This window comes from Panthera pardus, unplaced genomic scaffold, assembly GCF_024362965.1.
Source record: "Panthera pardus isolate Hobbes unplaced genomic scaffold, ASM2436296v1 HiC_scaffold_24, whole genome shotgun sequence".
NCBI classification, from domain to species: Eukaryota; Metazoa; Chordata; class Mammalia; order Carnivora; family Felidae; genus Panthera; species Panthera pardus.
The window spans coordinates 90305830-90323798 of record NW_026526810.1 but is presented as its reverse complement, the minus strand read 5'-3'; the positions used below and the strand labels follow the sequence as shown (position 1 = coordinate 90323798).

Below are 17969 nucleotides of genomic sequence, written 5' to 3'. Positions count from 1 at the left end.
TGTGTAGTTCCTTTTGCCTTTAGTCTTATAGACTCTAACCACTTCCAAAGTTACTCCCCTCGCCCCCACCCCCACTGCCACTGAAGTTGTCTCATACGTTAGTAATATGGGTAGATTTTTTTTGTTATTAGATTCTGCATTCTAACATAGGATTCCCGAACCTCCTAAATGATTTTTTAAAATTTGCATACATTAAGGTTCACTCTTGGTGCCGTAACATTCTGTGGGTTTGGACAAATGCATAATGTCACATATCGTCCAATACAGTATCATGCAGAATAATTTTACTGACCTAAAAATCCTGTTTCACCTTGTATTTCTCCCCGTGTCCCCTGAACTCCTGGCAATCACTGATCTTTTTACTGTCTCCATAGTTTTGCTTTTGCTGGAATGTCATATAATTGGAATCATACAATATGTAGTCTTTCCAGACTGGCGTCTTTCACTTAATATGCATTTAAATTTTATACATGTCTTGTCATGACTTGATAGCTCATTTCTTTTTATCTCTGATGAATATCCCACTCCACTGTGGATAGAGCACAATCTTTTATCCTTTTGCCTATAGGAAGACCATTTGCTTCCAATTTATGGTGATTATAAATAAAGCCATTATAAACATTTGTGTGTTTTTTAAAAAAATTTTATTTTAGAGAAAAAGAGAGAGTGCACACACATGCATGAACTGAGGTGGGGAGGGGCAGAGGGAGAGAAAGGGAGAATCCTAAGCAGGCTTCCACTCTGCATGGAGCCCCACATGGAGCTCAATCCCACGACCCTGGGATCATGACCTGAGCTGAAATGAAGTGTTGGATGCTCAACCGACTGAGGCACCCGGGTCCCCCTGTGTGCAGCTTTTTATGTGACATAAATTTTCAAATGATTTGGGTAAATACCTAGGGGTCTGACTGCTGGATCATATAGTACAACTATGTTTAGCTTTGTGAGAAACTACCAAACTGGCTTCCAAAGTGGCTGCCCCATCTTGCATTCCCACCAGCAGTGAATGAGAGTTCTGTTGCTCAGTATTGTCATCAGTATTTGGTGTCCTCAGCTGTTTTTGGATTTTAACCATTCTAATAGGTGTGTAATGGTAGCTCATTATTTTTTTATTTATTTTTAAATTTTTAAAAATATTTAAAAAAAAATTTTTTACATTCATTTATTTTTGAGAGAGACAGATCATGAGTTGGGGAGGGACAGTGAGAGAGAGAGAGAGAGAGAGAGAGAGAGAGAGAGAGAATCCAAAGCAGTCTCCAGGTTCTGAGCAGTCAGTACAGAGCCTGACGTGGGGCTCAAACCCACAAACCGTGAGATCATGACCTGAGCCAAAGTCAGACGCTCAATGGACTGAGCCATCCAGGTGCCCCACTGTTTATTTATTTTTGAGAGAAAGAGAGAGAGACAGAGTGTGAGTGGGGGGAGGGGCAGAGAGAGAGGGAGACAGAGAATCTGAAGCAGCCTCCAGGCTCCAAGCTGTCAGCACAGAGCCCGACACAGGGCTCAAACTCATGGACCTTGAGATCATGACCTGAGCTGAAGTTGGATGCTTAACCCACTGAGCCACCCAGGCACTCCGGTGTCTCATTATTTTTGTAATTTGCAATTCCCCAGTGAAAAAATATATTGATCATCTTTTCATATGCTTATTTCCCATCTGTATCTCTTTGGTGAGGTATCTGCTCAGATCTTTTGCCCATGTGTTTTGGGTATATTGTTTTAATAAATACTGCTAGTAACTTTTCCAAAAAGTTTAACCAACCAAGTATGAGAAGATCTGTTTCCCTATATCCTTGGAAGCACTGGATGTTAGGAGTTTGTGAAATGTTTACCTGTTAGGAAACTGAGTCGCCTTACCTTGTTGCTCTGATTTGCCTTTCTCTGACTACTAGTGAGATTGAATATCTTTCCATGTCTCTTGGATCATTTATATTTCCTCTTCTGTGTATTACCTACTTATATCTTTTGCCCATTTCCCCGCATAGGTGTCTTTTTCTTCATAATACATGAAGTATCTTTGTAATAGAAGGGCTATCACCCTTTATTTGTCATCACACACATTTCCCTGCCGATTATGTGTCTTTTGACATCGTCTCGAGTGTTTTTGTTTTTTGTTTTTGTTTTTGTTTATTGTGGTAAGTTACACATAACATAAATTTTACCATTTTAACCATTTTTAAGTGTCTAGTCCAGTGATGTTAGGGCATTCACAGTGGCATGCAGCCATCACCACCGTCATCTCCAGAACTTTTGCCATCTTCCTAACATTATTTTATTCTCCTGTAGCCAAACTTACCTATCTTTCATTTTTTCTTCTAGATTGTTTTTTCAGGATGCTTTCTTCCATTCTAAAGTCATAGGAAGTTTCTCCTAAAATTTTTTCTAGTATTTCTAGTATCTCATACCAAAATTTTTAACATATCCGAAAGTTATTCTTATACATAGAGTGGTAAGGTATGATTTTAATTTTCCTAAGGAGTAGCCAGTTTTCCCAGAATCAATTTTAAATAAAGCACATTTTTTTCAACTGTAGTGAAGTACTGCCTTGGTCATATGTTAATTTCCCTTCAATACTTGGATCTAATTCTAGACCCTGTACTTCTTCTGTTTGTTCATTCCTTTTTTTTTTTTTTAAATTTTTTTTTTTTAACGTTTATTTATTTTTGAGACAGAGGGAGACACAGCATGAACAGGGGAGGGGCAGAGAGAGAGGGAAACACAGAATCGGAAGCAGGCTCCAGGCTCTGAGCCATCAGCCCAGAGCCCGACGTGGGGCTCGGACTCACGGACTCACAGACCGTGAGATCGTGACCTGAGCTGAAGTCGGACGCTTAACCGACTGAGCCACCCAGGTGCCCCTGTTTGTTCATTTCTTAGTCAATAGCCTACTGGCCTGTTAATGCTGCTGCTGCTGCTGGTGGTAATGATTATAGGCACTTTTTAAAAGTTTTTATTTTTTAAAAAAGTTTTATTTATTTTGAGAGAGAAAGAGGGAGTGCGAGTGAGCACATGTGGGAGGGACAGAGAGGGAATCCCAAGCACACTCCCCACTGTTGGCGCAGAGCCTTGTGTGAGGCTCGAACTCACGAAACATGAGATCATGACCTGAGCCAAAATCAAGATTGGGACACTCAACTGACTGAGATACCCAAGTGCCCCTATAGGCACTACATTGAAAATTTTGCCATCTGGTAGAGCAAGTTGCCCCATTTTTCCTTGGTGGTTAAAAAAAATTTTTTTGTTAATGTTTATTTTTGAGAGAAAGAGAGAGAGAGAGACAGAGCATGAGTTGGGGAGGGGCAGAGAGAGAGGGAGACACAGAATCTGAGGCAGGCTCCAGGCTCTGAGCTGTCAGCAGAGAGCCTGACATGGGGCTTGAACCCATGAATCATGAGATCATGACCTGAGCCAAAGTCAGATGCTTAACCAACTGAGCCATCCTGGTTCCCCTCCTTGGTGGTTTTAAAACAGTTACAGTTCTGTACGAAGGTAAAAGGCATTTTATCTAGTTCAAAAACATTTTTTTTTTAATTCTGATTTGAACTGCCTTATATCTACATATTAGTTTTAGAACACCTTTTTATGATATCCATTCTTGAGTGGTATCATTTTATTAGGACCATACCTGTACTTCCCAAGTTCTTAAATGGGGTTAAGGTGAAGTTTAAAGCTTTCTTTTTGAATCAAAAGCAAATTGAGTACTGCTGCTATTAACTCTTGCCTTGTGATTTATTTGAGAGCATTCATCTCAGAAAGAAGAATGGGAGGAAATATGAAGAACTTGATTTTTCTCAGCTTCTTAGTTGGACAAGCTCTAAACCTTGCTGGATCTCTAGTGGTTGACAGTGTTATAATATGCTGATCTGGGAATCCTTGGGAAGTACTCAAGGTTAATTATTATAAAGGAGAGGGGGGCATCACTTTTCTCCATTCTGTGTGAACGTTAACTGATGGAAGATCCCTGCAAAGACTTAGAGTCAAGTTCAAGAATTGTAAAGGCCTATAAAAACATATTACTAAGATAGCTCCCACTTTCTCCAATTTAATCTCTCTTATTATTTACCACAGTTGTGGGAGAAGAATGCTTTAGAAAGGAAAACAGGATATGATCCTTGAGAAAATGACAAAATCCTTTTTGTCTAAAGCAAAGACAGGATAAATATTCCCCCTCTCCCCACAAAGAATGAGAATCCTTGACAGTTGAAGGAAAGGAGAACCCACAGATATAACGTGCACTGGTCAGTCCAGAAACATGCAGCCATTATTGAGGACTCCCTAGGGTGGAGGTCACACACTGACTACCTGCCGGGGCCAGACATGTGTGAGAGCAACGCTTGACTTCTGCAAATAAATACACTTTTTCTTATTTGCCTTGAAATATGCAGCCATTTCTGTTGCTTGTCCGTTTTCCCACTTTTGATAGAAACATGGGTACGTTAAATATCTCCCTTTTAACTCACGTAAGAAAATCAATGATGTAAGAGTGATGAGAAAGGACAACTTTCACTTGGCCTTAGTGTTGGGGAGTGGTAGGGATGGGTGGGGACTGTGGGGAACTGAAGCCCACAGGCCTTATCTACAGTGAACAGCTGCCTCCCGGCCCCAGCTCACTGATGCCACAGATACTGCAGGCCCAGTTGTCCTAGATCAGCATCATTTTCCAGAGGATCCTGGTAACCAGGGTTTTAAAGTAACATCTCCTGATCTGAAATGTTGGCAACTAGCACAAAATGCTTCGCAGTGCTGGGGCCACCTGGGTGGCTTAGTTGGTTCAGTGTCCAACTTCAGCTCAGGTCATGATCTTATCGTTCATGGGTTCAAGCCCCATACTGAGTTCTGCACTGGCAGTGTGGAGCCTGCTTGGGATTCTCCCTCTGTCTCCCTGTCTCTCTCTGCCCCTCCCCTGCTTGCATGCATGTGCATACATTCTCTCTCAAAATAAATAAATAAAACTTAAAAAAAAAAAAGACCACCCCTGAGGTTTTGACTTCATACACTCATAAATAGGAAGCAATAAAACTAAAAGAGCCCTGAACTACATCTTGGTAGTAGATATGGCAGTTGAACCTGTTTTATTAAGATTATTTGTATGTATAAATACCCATGCCGAATAAGCCTATGAACAGTCCATCCGTCATGTTGCCTACTTCTCATCTAATTCCTCTGCATGTCTCTGAAGAAGCGCATTCAGTATTGAAGCAGAAGTACTCGAACCTTTGTGAACACAAACATTCACAATATTGGGGCTGTCATTGAACCCTAGAGGTTACCAACTGCAAACGGGTTTCAGGATTAGAGACGTCCCCCTGAGTTCTGCTCCTGGGGTAAGGGGAAGTCAGCAAAGAGAGAGGGGTAAGGTTCTTTGAGAAGCTAAATCCATACAACCTTGCTTCTGGTCTCAGCCCAGCACTGACACAGCTTTTGGGGAGGTCACACGGCCCAGCCTGCCTGGGGAAGCCCGCAGGAAGCCTCTCAGGCCTCTCCCCACTCCACCTTACAGCAGCCTCCATCACCGCCGACCACTTCTTCCTTCCATGATATGCCCATCCCTCTGCTGTCTTCTCTCTTATCTTGGGAGGTCTTCTTCCCTTTCTCCTTGCTTCCTCCTCAGCCACCACACATCTAGTGCTGAGGTTCTGTGGGCCTCTTCCTTTCTCACCTGCTCTTCTAAGAAATTGCATCTACCCGTGGCTTCCCTTACCTTCCTGCTGACTCCCTAGCTTTTATCTTCAGTTCCAACTCCAGCCAACCTGACAACTCTACTTTGGTATCTCAGAGTCCCCACCAACCTGCCCAAAACAGCAGTTTCTTCCCCTAAAAACCTGCTCCTCCTCTCTGTGACAGCACCACCATCTGCCCCGTTATACAAAACTTTGGTCCTTCTTAACAGCTCCCTCTCCCTTGTCCCTCACCTCCAGCCCATCACCTCATCCTGAATATTCTAATACCAAACAGTGCCTTTCTCACCATCTCCCTGCCTCTGCCCGGTCCAAGCTGTCATCATCTCTCAGCTGACAACAGGCTCGTCACTGGTCTCCTTTCACCATATTGCCTCCTCCAAGCCATTCTGTATCTAACCACTATAGCGAGCTTTAAAAAACCCACATGGTATTATTATATTACATCTTGCTAAAACTCCTTCCAGTAACTTTCCATCACACTTAGGATAAAGTATAAATTTCTTAGCATGGCCCTCAAGGTCGTACAGGACTCCGCTTCTGACTGTCAAACTGGCCTTGGTTCCATGCACTTGACCCTCAAGCCACACTGTCTTTCAGTTCTGTAAGTGGCCTAATCCCCTTCTGGCCAGGGCCAGTCCTCTGCCTGGAAAGCTGCCTCTACCACCCCTCCTGACTTTGGTCTGGTCAGACCTTTCTCTCCCTCCAGGACTCAGCTCAAGGCCACTTACTCAGGGACAGTTTCCCTGAGGTAGCCTAATCCCTTGTATATATGGAGCTCTTCGTGACACTTCTTTGTTTAATGCCTGAGTCTCCTGTCCCCTTTGACCAGTGTGTCTCTAGTGCCTAGAACAGTGTCTGAGACGAAGCAGGTGCTCTGTGGATCTTTGCTGAATAAATGAACACAGCCAGGACAGGGAATGATTTTAAAATACCTGCTGCTCTGGAATGTTTTCTGATCACCCAGAATCCTGGCAACCTAGAGACCGTTAATAATTTAGTTTAAAGTATTTAATATTTAAAAGTCCCAGTCAGAATTTAGTCTTAGCGATCAATTTTTCTAAATTAAACTTGTTCTTAAAATAAGTGGAGAAACAATTTATTACCCATTTTCAGTTATATGCAGATTATCTCGTGGGGGGAGTTAGGAGAGACAGGTGGTTTAAAAGCCATATGACCTGTCTTGCTAGAAGCAATTTGATGATATATATCACAAATCTTAAATGTCTAAGTCCCTGTTTGTCTATCTATATCTATAAATTTATATGTAGCTATCTATGTATAACTATGGATCTATATATATAGCTGGCCAGCATATGGTAAAAAGTACTCTCATGCTCCTGACCTAGGTGTAAATATCTATGATCCTTTTGGAAAGCAATTTGGCCATCTCTGGAGCCATAAAGCTGTATTTTTGGTGCTCTAGATAGTGTCTACCTAACTTCCTCAAGATCTTCCCAGGACCACCCACCATCCGCAAACTAGGCACCCTTGCCTTGCTTTTGGTGGCATTTATCATAGCTGTAATTACTTGTTCAGTATCTCCTTTCCCTCTTAGATTCTAGGCTCTTGGAGGGTAGGGGCATGACTCACTTTGTCTCTATGTCCTTAAGACTTTATCTCATGCACACTAAAATCAATAAGTAGCTGTTGAATACTCTGAGTAGAGAAAATCATCCTACGTAAAAATAGATTTAACTCCAAATAATAATATCAGCAGTTACCCTTCACGAAGAGGCTACTGTACTCAACTGACACTGTTGAGTGCTCCTTGTGTGGCATTATCACAGCAACCCTTGAGCTTCCTGCTCTCACTGATGGAGGTTGAGGCCTGAAGTGAATGTATTCAAAGTTAAGGTCAACCAGTGAGTAATTTGTTCACCAAAACCTTGCTTACAACAGCCACAAATTGGAAAGAATCTACGTGTTATCTGAAGAGACTATCTTACAGTTACTAGGGTTTTGGCTTTGCAAAGGTGTAGAGTAATAGAAAGACGGGTGTAGTATATGTTTGGTCCCCTTTGGTTCAGTGGATACTGTTGTAACAGTGCCCTTCACCTCTCACGGGGTACCCACGCTCGGGCTCCAGCACTACAGCGCCTGGTTAGTGCCCACTAGGTGCATCAGGGTTTGGGGGGAGGAAGCCAGACAGAGAAAGTGACATCCGGATGAAGGGAGTGTTCCAGAGAGAGAGCCAGGTGAGCAGGTCCTGAGAGGAAAGGGAGCACCAGCCTTCAAGGAAGTGAGTGAAGTTCAGGGCCTTTGGGGGGAAGTTATGAGAGATGAGGCTGGAGACATAAGCAGAAGCCAAACTGAGAGGACCTTTGGGGTTTATCCTGAGGTAGCAGCACCCTGCCACAATCCCTGCAGATGTGCACATGACAAGGTGGGGCACCAGTCTTGGTATCCAGAGAAGGTCTGGGTATTCATTTGGGTAGAATTGATCTATCTGTACTTGTGCTTCAAAGCCTGGCTGGAGATATAAATGAGGACTGCATATCGAACATGGAAAATTAAAAGAATCTAAGATTTGAAGTCTGGACCTGTGGACAGCGATTTTTCAGAGCCTGAAAGAAAACCCCTGCTTTCTGCTAATTATGTCGTAATGCTGCTGTTTCGGCCCTTTGAGCTGATTGTTTGCTGTTTGAGACATCTAAGTCCGTGCAGTTTTTTTTTTTTTTTTTTTTTTTTTTAGTTCAAGACAGTAGTCAGATCTGCCCTACTCTGTCTGGAAAATGTTAGTTCAGGCTAAACGTTTCCAGGTATGTTAACATAAATAAGAGATTTTATAGTTTGTAGGGCCCTCTGTTCTAAGGCCCACCTGGGACTAATGGCCCTTAGAGTATTGTGGCTTTGTTTTACCAAGTTAATATCTACGGGAAGAATTTCATATCTTGAAGATGGTTACAGAGGGATTTTACAAAGAAAGCGAGAAAATACCTGTCTCGTTTAGTATTTCCCTTGCTGGCTGCTTCTCTTTGCACTGCGCGTACGAATATCACATGCAGTTCAAGATCTTCACTTTTTCTCCTTCTACCTTTTTTATCTTTTATGAAGTATCTGCTCATCTGTGATTAATACCTCTGGCTACCTCTTGAATCACCTGGAGAATTTTGAGAGAAAACAAGATGGCTTGGCCCCTAAGACCAATTCAGTGTCTCTGGGCATGGGGCCTACACATCTGTGGTTTCAAAAATCCCCCTGTGAGCTGGTACAGGTTCTTCACTGTGGCATAAACTTAGTAGTTTCAAGCAAGAGTGATGTTTTATTTCTCACAATTCTGTGGCTTGGGGAAGGGTTCCTTCAGTTGGTCTTGCCCGGGTCAGCTGAATTTAAGTTGGCGGCGGCTGGGGAATGAGCTCAGCGAGAACACCTGGGCCTCTCTGCCTGAGGTACTTCATCCCGGGCTTCTTCAGGGCTGAGCCTTGTGCTTTGTTTTCTTGGACTTCTAGAATGAAGCGGAAGTAGTGTCCCCTGGCTTCTAGGACAGGCCTTAGGAAGCCTTATGGCTCCTTCTTTTGTTTCTTAGACCAGTGCCTGGAGGCCTTCACGTCCTGGAGAAAGTTAATCACTGTGTCTCCCTTCACAATTATTAGTTTGCCTAGTTGTGCTTCGGATAGGATTATGGACAGAAGCATCCAGGAAGCTAAGTGCAAGGTTTATCTTTGGCAACACAACATTGATTCCCCACTTTTTTTTTTTTTCCTCTACATGCACACCTTCAGGCACATCATTTTTCTGTCTTAAAATGTTTCATCAAGCTAGGAAACATGATTTACTCCTTCTTTCACAAATAATTATCAAATGTCTATTATGCTTAACCAACTGAGCCACCCATGCACCCCCCCCCCCCCCATCTAGTACAGCCACATCGTTTTGAGGCAACAGGAGAATCCTGAGGTCATGATTCTTCTTTTCATGGAATATTGTATCTATTGACAGCAGAGGATGTTAAACAATCAAATGAATGATCTTAGTAATTCCAAAGGATTGCCAAGGAGACATAGTTCAGGGGGGCTAGGAGACATACAGGGACACCGAACCAGCCTGGGGAGGTCCAAAGACACCTCTTTAAGAAGGGACATTTGATCCTCATCTGAAGATGAACTTGCATTAACTAAATATCGCCCCCTCTTTTTCATTCTCCTTTTCTGGCCTTCCCATCTCTCTCTTTGCCTTCACCAACCACCTAGGTTATGCTGTAATCATTTTCTTTATAACTTTGTTTTTATTTTTAATTTCTTTTTAATGTTTATTTTTGAGAGAGAGAGTGCACAAGTGGGGGAGGAGCTGAGAGAGAGCTGGGGATAGAGGATCTGAAGCAGGCTCAGCACAGAGCCTGACGTGGGGCTTGAACTCACGAACCCTGAGATCATGACCTGAGCCAAAGTCAGAGGCTTAACCGACTGAGCCACCCAGGTGCCCTTATGCTGTAATTATTTACAAGCCGCTGACAAACAGCTCCTCGAGAGAAGTAAGATCATACTGTTTACAGCCTCCTTCAGTCCAAGACAAGAAAGTTCCCAAAGGACAAACAGCTCTCTTTTAATTGGATCAAAGTTGGAGAAAGCGGTCTTTCACGGCCCCAGCTTAGCACCTTGCTTTTTGTGTTTTCAGCAACTCAAGCATCCCAACCTGGTTAACCTTATCGAAGTCTTCAGAAGGAAGCGGAAGCTTCACCTGGTGTTTGAGTACTGTGACCACACCGTTCTCCATGAGTTGGACAGACACCAAAGAGGGTGAGTGATCCATCCCTTACAAATGAAACACGGCACCACACTCCAGGATTCGTGAGGGAAAATTAGCAATGGCCTCTTTTGCAGATCGGGCAAGAACAGGTTTACTCCGCTGCTGGGCCTGACAGCAGAAGAGTTACTGAAAAGGCTGGGAAGTGGGTCAAAACTAATTGTTTTCATGAAGAAAGCAGCAGCATTATTAGGTTGAACTTCATTTCTTTGTTATATTATCTGTGCATAGAAGCCCTCTTGGTCTTTAAGAAAGAAAAGGAAGATTACCGGTTAGTCGTGCCTGACTAGGGAGGTGTAAGGACTCAGAGATTGAAGGCAAGAGTCCAAAGACGATGGCCAATAGGAGGCTTAAGGCGAAAACAAACGTAACACTTCAGCTGAAGCGATCTGGGAGTCTGGTCTGCTGTCTTGGTTAGGAATTCTTTGGTTACAGGTGGCAAGAACCCACTTAAGGCAAGTGTAGGTGAAAAAGGAATGTTGGGGTGGCTGTGGCCGGGAAGGATGGCATGACTTGGGGGCTCTGGTGACCTTATCACACACCCCTTTTTGTCATGGCCAGCTGCTTTGTGTGCATTACAGGAAGGCTTGGTGAGCAGACAGAGCTTTTGTTTGAAAAAAGGAAAAAAAACACACAAAAAAGTGTGTGTGTCCCTTCCTCTGGTTGACAGTAGCCTCTTGCCAGAGTAAGCAGAGTGCATACTGGACTTGGGCACCCACCCACTCCTCAACTGGATGCTTAAAGCACCATCAGTGGTGCATTTTCTCTCTCTCCCAACTCTTCTCTGTGGTGGCTTCACTCTGCCTTGCAGAGGAGTCTTATAAGGTGGCTTTGGGAGAGTATGTGTCAATGGTATGCGATAGAAGGGGAAAATACAAAATAGGAAGCATTGCCACGGGCTTTTATCAACCTATGTAGCTATTCTAGAGGAAAGAAAGTTCTAGAAGAAGGTAGCATCTGCATATAAAGTCATTGGAAGACTCTGCTTCAGTTCAAGTGATGGAGCTATCCTGGAGGCTAATCACTGTGGCCAGATGGAGAAGGTAGAATGTTTAGCAGACCTGGAGGATAGGATTCAATGTGGATCCAAGAAGACTTCCTGGAGGAGGTGGCCTTTGAGTTGAATAGTGAGAAGACTTAAAACATGTGAGCAGGGAAGGATAGCCCATCCCCTCCTTTTGCTGTGCTCCTGGGAGCCCAGCTTTGGCTGAGGACAATATGCAGAGTGGCCTCGTGTATCAGAATGGTGGACTGGTGCCCCATCCCTGCTCACAATCACACCCCGTGACTGGAGCCTGTGGCTCTCAACAATGCTTTCAAACTCCGGCCAAGTGTTTGCTCTTTGCCACGTGGTGGTAGTTATGTGATCAGCCGTGATATCCAGACAAATAGGATTAAAGCAGCTTGTGGTTTGTGAGTGACCATGGCATAGGCTTTTCGTGTTAATTTACACAGCCAGAGAGAGCCCAGAGAACAGACACTTCTCTTCAGAAAGTCATTGATACAGAGAAATTATGTGTTCAAGGGAGGAAAACTGTTAGTATGTTGATATTTGCTCTTTTGATAGCTTGCAACTGACATTTCAGTTAAACCTATTAGTATAAATTACTCCTGGCTATGTGCTGCTAGGGAGATGTTGCAGGGAGCTTGATGAATCATGTTAGGTTGAGTCATTTGGAAACACTGATCAGTGGGGGGCTGAAAGCAGTTGGGAGTCAATTCTTTTTTGGCATATAGTTTGAGCAGAAGAAAAAAGGACAGGACAAGGAGCGATTAGAGTTTGGAAGCAGATTTTTTTTTTAACTCCACTGGCGAAAATATGTTATGTATGTTCCAGGAAATAGAAAGTGCTTTAATATGGAGGTGGGTAAGGGAAGGACCAGTAGATACATGTGAGGTTAAGTACAAGCAACATTTCCAAATGATGATGTGCTGTGGTTTGTTAAATAGAAGATTGACCGAAGGAATGCTGATAAATGAGCAAACTTGAAAAATAAGATTTGTTCTAAACCAAATTATATTCATTTATTTTGAAGTTTAAGGATTTTTTTTGTTTTTAAAAATAGAAGTTACTTTCCATTATACTGAATAGTTGACAATTCTCCAATCTATTTTAAATGCTATTTCAAATTTTTGCTTGTCATCATTAAGGAGTAAATGTCGTTAAACTGCATCAACCAAAGATTTTGAAATTCATAGGAAACCTTTTGTTTTTCAACTTAGAAATCTCATATTATAAAATAACACTTTATAAGTACATCCCCCGTAAAAGTGGGTCAACATCACATGTGTGACCTTTGGCAAGTTGCTTCCAGGTGTTCTCACCTGTGAAAATGAGAGTTTAGGACCAGGTGAAGTTTAAGGGGACTCTCAGGTCTAAAGTGCTATGAATTGTTGATCTAATACCCTAGAGGTCAGAAGACCGCAGGTCTCCTTCAACATCATGTTTAATCTGTTGGATAATATCAACAAAGGATAGCATGCGAATGCAGGTGTTTTCCTGGTGTCAGGTGGGGTCCTCCTTCGGTTTGTACACTCACTCCAGAATGTCCCGTGATCACCATTTTGTATTTCTAAGTACAGATTTCTGAAATACAAAGCGGATCTTACCAGTCCTCTTTATAAAACCCTGCAATAGCTCCCCAAAGCTTACTGATGTGGTCCTAGCATGGGACACCAGGTTTCACAGCCCCATTTCTCCCCAGATTGCCACATAAACCGTGACACTGCCCCATGGAATCATTTCCATTCTGAGCCTCGTTCAGTAGGACAGTTGCTTTCTCAGTCTGCATTGCCCTACCTTCTCTACTCTGCCTACACACCCCTGCCTGTCCTTCAGATAAGGCTCAAATATGACCTCCTGTGTGGCAACTATTTTAGCTGACGGTGAGAAGAGTCAGGAGTTCCTTTCTCCGGTATCCATAGTATCTTCTGGGATTATTTCTATTACAGACTCCATTTGCACAGTAAATTGTAAAAATCTTCAAGGGCAAGAGCTGTGCCTTCCTCCCCTGTGTATCCCCAGTATCTTGTACCTTAATTCTTGGCACTTGGTATATCCCTAATACTTGTTGTGGGATGACCAAGTTAGCAGACCAATAAACTGATACTTACAAAATGATTTTGAAGAAGGGTAATAATAACAGTGTTTTGATTATTTTTCACTTTAAGATAGTTACTTTGACTAAAACTTCTAAAATCTGGGGAGCCTGGCTCGCTTAGTTGGTAGAGCATGTGACTCTTGATCGCAGGGTAGCGAGTTCAAGTCCCACTTTGGGCGTGGCGCCTACCTAAAAAAATAAATAAAATTCTAAAACCTAATATTGTGAAAGGAAATGATCAGTACACTGCTGGAGCAGCCTGTCCAGAGGGCAGTTTGCCGCATTGTGTATTAACAGCTTTAGAGACAAATCTTAGACCAAGCAACTCTACTTCTAATAATTTCTCATAAGAAAATAATTGAGTATATGCACAAAGGTTTAGTTATACAAGTGTTTATTATTAAAGGATTTTCTGGGTTTTTTTTATTAAAAAAATTTTTTAAGTAAGCTCTACACCTACTGTGGGGCTTGAACTCACGACCCTGAGATCAAGAGTTGCAGTCTTTACCACCTGAGCCAGCCAAGTGCCCCGTTAAAGGATTTTTTTTTATAGTGTAAACATTGGAAACAACTGAAATGTCCAATAATAGATGGTTGGTTAAGTAAATTATGGTATGTCTTTACAATGAAATACAGTGGGGCCACTACGAATCATGCTTATAGATAAAACATACATTGAAATAGGGGCGCCTGGGTGGCTCAGTCGTTTGAGTGTCTGACTTCAGCTCAGGTCATGATCTCACCGTTCATGGGTTTGAGCCTCATGTTGGGCTCTGTGCTGACAGCTCAGAGCCTGGAACCTGCTTTGTATTCTGTGTCTCCCTCTGTCTCTGTCCCTCCCCCACTTGCACTCTGTCTCTGTCTCTCAAAAATAAATAAATGTTAAAAAAAAAAACCCAAACACTGAAATACAAAAATGTTCATGAGTAATTGCAAAATGAAGAAAAATGCTGTAATAAAAATACATAATTTCTTTTCATAGAATTCATATATAGATAGAAAAAAAGAAAAATAATTAATACACTTAATATTTTAATAGTGATACCTTGAATTATGATTGTTATAGTTTTCATTTTACTTATTTTTTAATGTTTATTTATTTTTGAGAGAGAGAGTACAAGTGGGGGAGGTGCAGAGAGAGAGGGGGACAGAGGATCCCAAGCTGGCTCTGTGCTGATAGCAGAGAGCCTGACATGGGGCTCGAACCCACAAACCATGAGATCATGACCTGAGCTGAAGTCAGATGCTCAACTGACTGAGCCACCCAGGCACCCCTATTTATGTTTTTTAAAATACTTCCCCCATGTTGCATGTATCACTGTGGTTACATTTTAATCATTAAAAATAATTCCTGACAGGGGCGCCTGGGTGGCGCAGTCGGTTAAGCGTCCGACTTCAGCCAGGTCACGATCTCGCGGTCCGTGAGTTCGAGCCCCGCGTCAGGCTCTGGGCTGATGGCCCGGAGCCTGGAGCCTGTTTCCGATTCTGTGTCTCCCTCTCTCTCTGCCCCTCCCCCGTTCATGCTCTGTCTCTCTCTGTCCCAAAAATAAATAAAAAACGTTGAAAAAAAAAAAATAAAAAAATAAAAAAAATAATAATTCCTGACAAATAAAACTCAAAAGACCTGTCTCTACTTTGAATCTGAAATGGACACTAATTAATTTCCTCATTATCATGTTTGTAACTTCTTGTACTTCTTTGGAAAGCTTTTGGAAAAGATTCAAATTCATGTTGCTACTAACAAGCAAGTTTGTGCCACAAGACATGTATCCTGCTACAGTGAAATAAATATGTATCCATTATAATTTCCAGTGTGGTGCTTATGTTGTTTATATTTGCCCTCAAACAAACATATTACCGTTCCTTATCTTCTGAAGAACTTAATATACTTATTCTTAAACTGTTTGTCTGTTCTCGGTCAAAGTTTGGTAAGTGACTAGTTTCTGGATTCCCTCCTCATTTTTCTATCCCTCTGTAAGTGCAGCCAGACATAATAATTCTTTCCCATTAGCACTGGTTCTGCCTCTGACTCTGATGGAGTTTGTTCAAAGAACATCTGGTGGGGGAAGGTTATTACTGCAAGTTTTCAGTTTCTGGCAATGGAATTCCACAACTTTTATAAAACACTAAAACTCTTTATTTTTAGATTAAAAGTGATACATTGTTTGTTGCAATAATGTTTCAAGCAACACAGAAACATAGAAATAAAATTAACAGGTTGAGAAATAGTTTTCTAATTATTTTTCTATGTATATCCATATTTAAGTAGATTGTATTCTACATCGTTCAGTTCTGCGTTTTTTAAAGAGTATTCAGGCACTATCTCCTGATTCAAACATACCTACCTTTAGGGACACCTGGGTGGCTCAGTCGGTTAAGCGTCCCACTCTTGATTTCCGCTCAGGTCATGATGACCTCATGCTGTTAGCATAGAGCTTGCTTGGGATTCTCTCTCTGCCTATCCCCTGCATGTGCTCTCTCTCTCTCTCTCTCTCTCTCTCTCTCTCTCTCTCTCTCCCTCCCTCCCTCCCTCCCTCCCTCTCCCTCTCTCTCTCTCTCCCTCTCTCTCTCTCTCCCCCTCTCTCTCTCCCCCCCTCTCTCTCTCTCTCTCTCTCTCTCTCTCTCTCACTGTCTCTCAAAATAAGTAAATAAACTTTAAAAAAAATAGATAAAATGGACTGATTATATATGTTTTATAACTTGCATTGTTTTATAATTGCATCCCCTAATTTGGAGATGGATGCAAAGAAGCTAGCCCAGGCTAGTAGTCATACTGCCTACTTTCCCTCATCCCAATCCTTTGCCTGCCAAACACCATTCTTATTATAACTTGACTTTGTTTATGGAATTGCATACAAGAAAAGTATAGCCTGGTACTCAAAATTTGAACATGGATGTAGACTCTTCCAAAGCATCTGTTTGTTAAATATGTTCGTATTTATTTGAGATGGTATAAGGCAGAGGGCATGGTGGTGACAACCCTCAACATGCCTGGCTCTTGAGTCAGCTATTCCAATCTGGACAAGTTGTTTTCCATGCCTGGAATGCCGTTATCATAGAACATCTCCCTTAACTATCCTCCAGGAGATTCCTGTTGCTTCCTTCTTGTGTGTCAGGCATCCAGTTTTCTCTGTTTCAAGTAATCTTCTATAGTCTACTTCTTTGGGTGGGATGCTTCCTCCAGGGGCTCCCTGAGAAACAGTGTATGAGAGGTCTAAAAAAGAGAGTTGGGGGGGGGGCACCTGGGTGGCTCAGTCAGTTGGGTGTCCAACTTTGGCTCAGGTTCATGGTCTCACCACATGTGAGTTCAAGCCCTGTGTCAGGCTCTGTGCTGACAGCTCAGAGCCTGGAGCCTGCTTCCCTTTTTGTGTCTCCCTCTCTCTTTCTGCCCTTCTCCTGCTCACACTCTGTCTCTTTCTCTCAAAAATAAACAAACATTAAAAAAATAATAAAAATAAAAAAGAGATTGAAGTCTTGCCTTTGCATTTAAAAATTCTTTCACACAGTTGATTGGTATTTTGTGTGAATATAGATTTGTATGTTTGTTTTTTTAGAAAATAATAGTCCTTCAAAAAATTTTTTTAATATTTATTTATTTTTGAGACAGAGTATGAGCAGGGAGGGGGGGGGAGAGAGAGAGGGAGAGAGAGAATCCCAGGCAGTTTCCACACTCAACGCAGGGCCTGATGCAGGGCTGACCTCACAAGGTCATGACCTGAACTGAGATCAAGAGTCGGACACTTAACTGCCTGAGCCACCCAGGCTCCCCTTGAAAGCATTTTTGAAGTGCCCTCTATCTTCCAGTGTTAAGAAGTCTGTTGCCATTCTATTTTCTGCTCCTTTGTGAAGTCTGTTTCTTTTTTTATTTCCAGAAGCTTCCTCTCTTTGTTCACAGAATTCTGCATTATGAAAATCATGGGCCTTGCTTTTCACACCTTATGCTGGCACTTGGTGGGCTCCTTTTGTCTGAGAAAGAAAATTTGAATTGTTTTATTACTGATTTACTATCCTTTGTTTTCTGTATTTTCTTGTTCTGGGCCTTCTGTTATTTGGATTCTGGACTCTAATTGGTCCTTTTGCTTTTTTTATAGTGTCTTTTTCTTGTTTCGTGGATGCAACAGCTTTCCTTTTCTCTATTAATGTTTTTCTTTTTTTCTTTTTCTTTTCTTTAAAAATTTTTAATGTTTTATTTATTTTTGAGAGAGAGAGAGAGGGCATGTGTGCGAGCGGGGGAGGGGCAGAGAGAGAAGGAGACACAGAATCCGAAGCAGGCTCCAGGCTCTGAGCTGACAGCACAGAGCCTGACACTGGGTTCAAACTCATCATGAACCATGAGATCATGACCTGAGCAGAAGTCGGATGCTTAACTGACTCAGCCACCCAGGTCCCCTGTTTTTCTTTTTTTAAAGTTCTCATCACCCTCCACGGTTTCTGTTTCTTTTAA

At 42.2% G+C, this 17969-nt stretch overlaps 1 protein-coding gene across 2 annotated transcripts in view; it reads left to right on the top strand.

The window, feature by feature from the left end:
* Positions 1–17969, top strand: part of CDKL1 (cyclin dependent kinase like 1) — a 60169-nt gene that overhangs the window by 24316 nt on the left and 17884 nt on the right. For both annotated transcript variants that reach the window (XM_019451870.2, XM_019451871.2), the window contains exon 3: positions 10296–10417. In XM_019451870.2, the coding sequence (XP_019307415.1) occupies positions 10296–10417 (122 nt within the window). The remainder of the gene's footprint in view (positions 1–10295; positions 10418–17969) is intronic.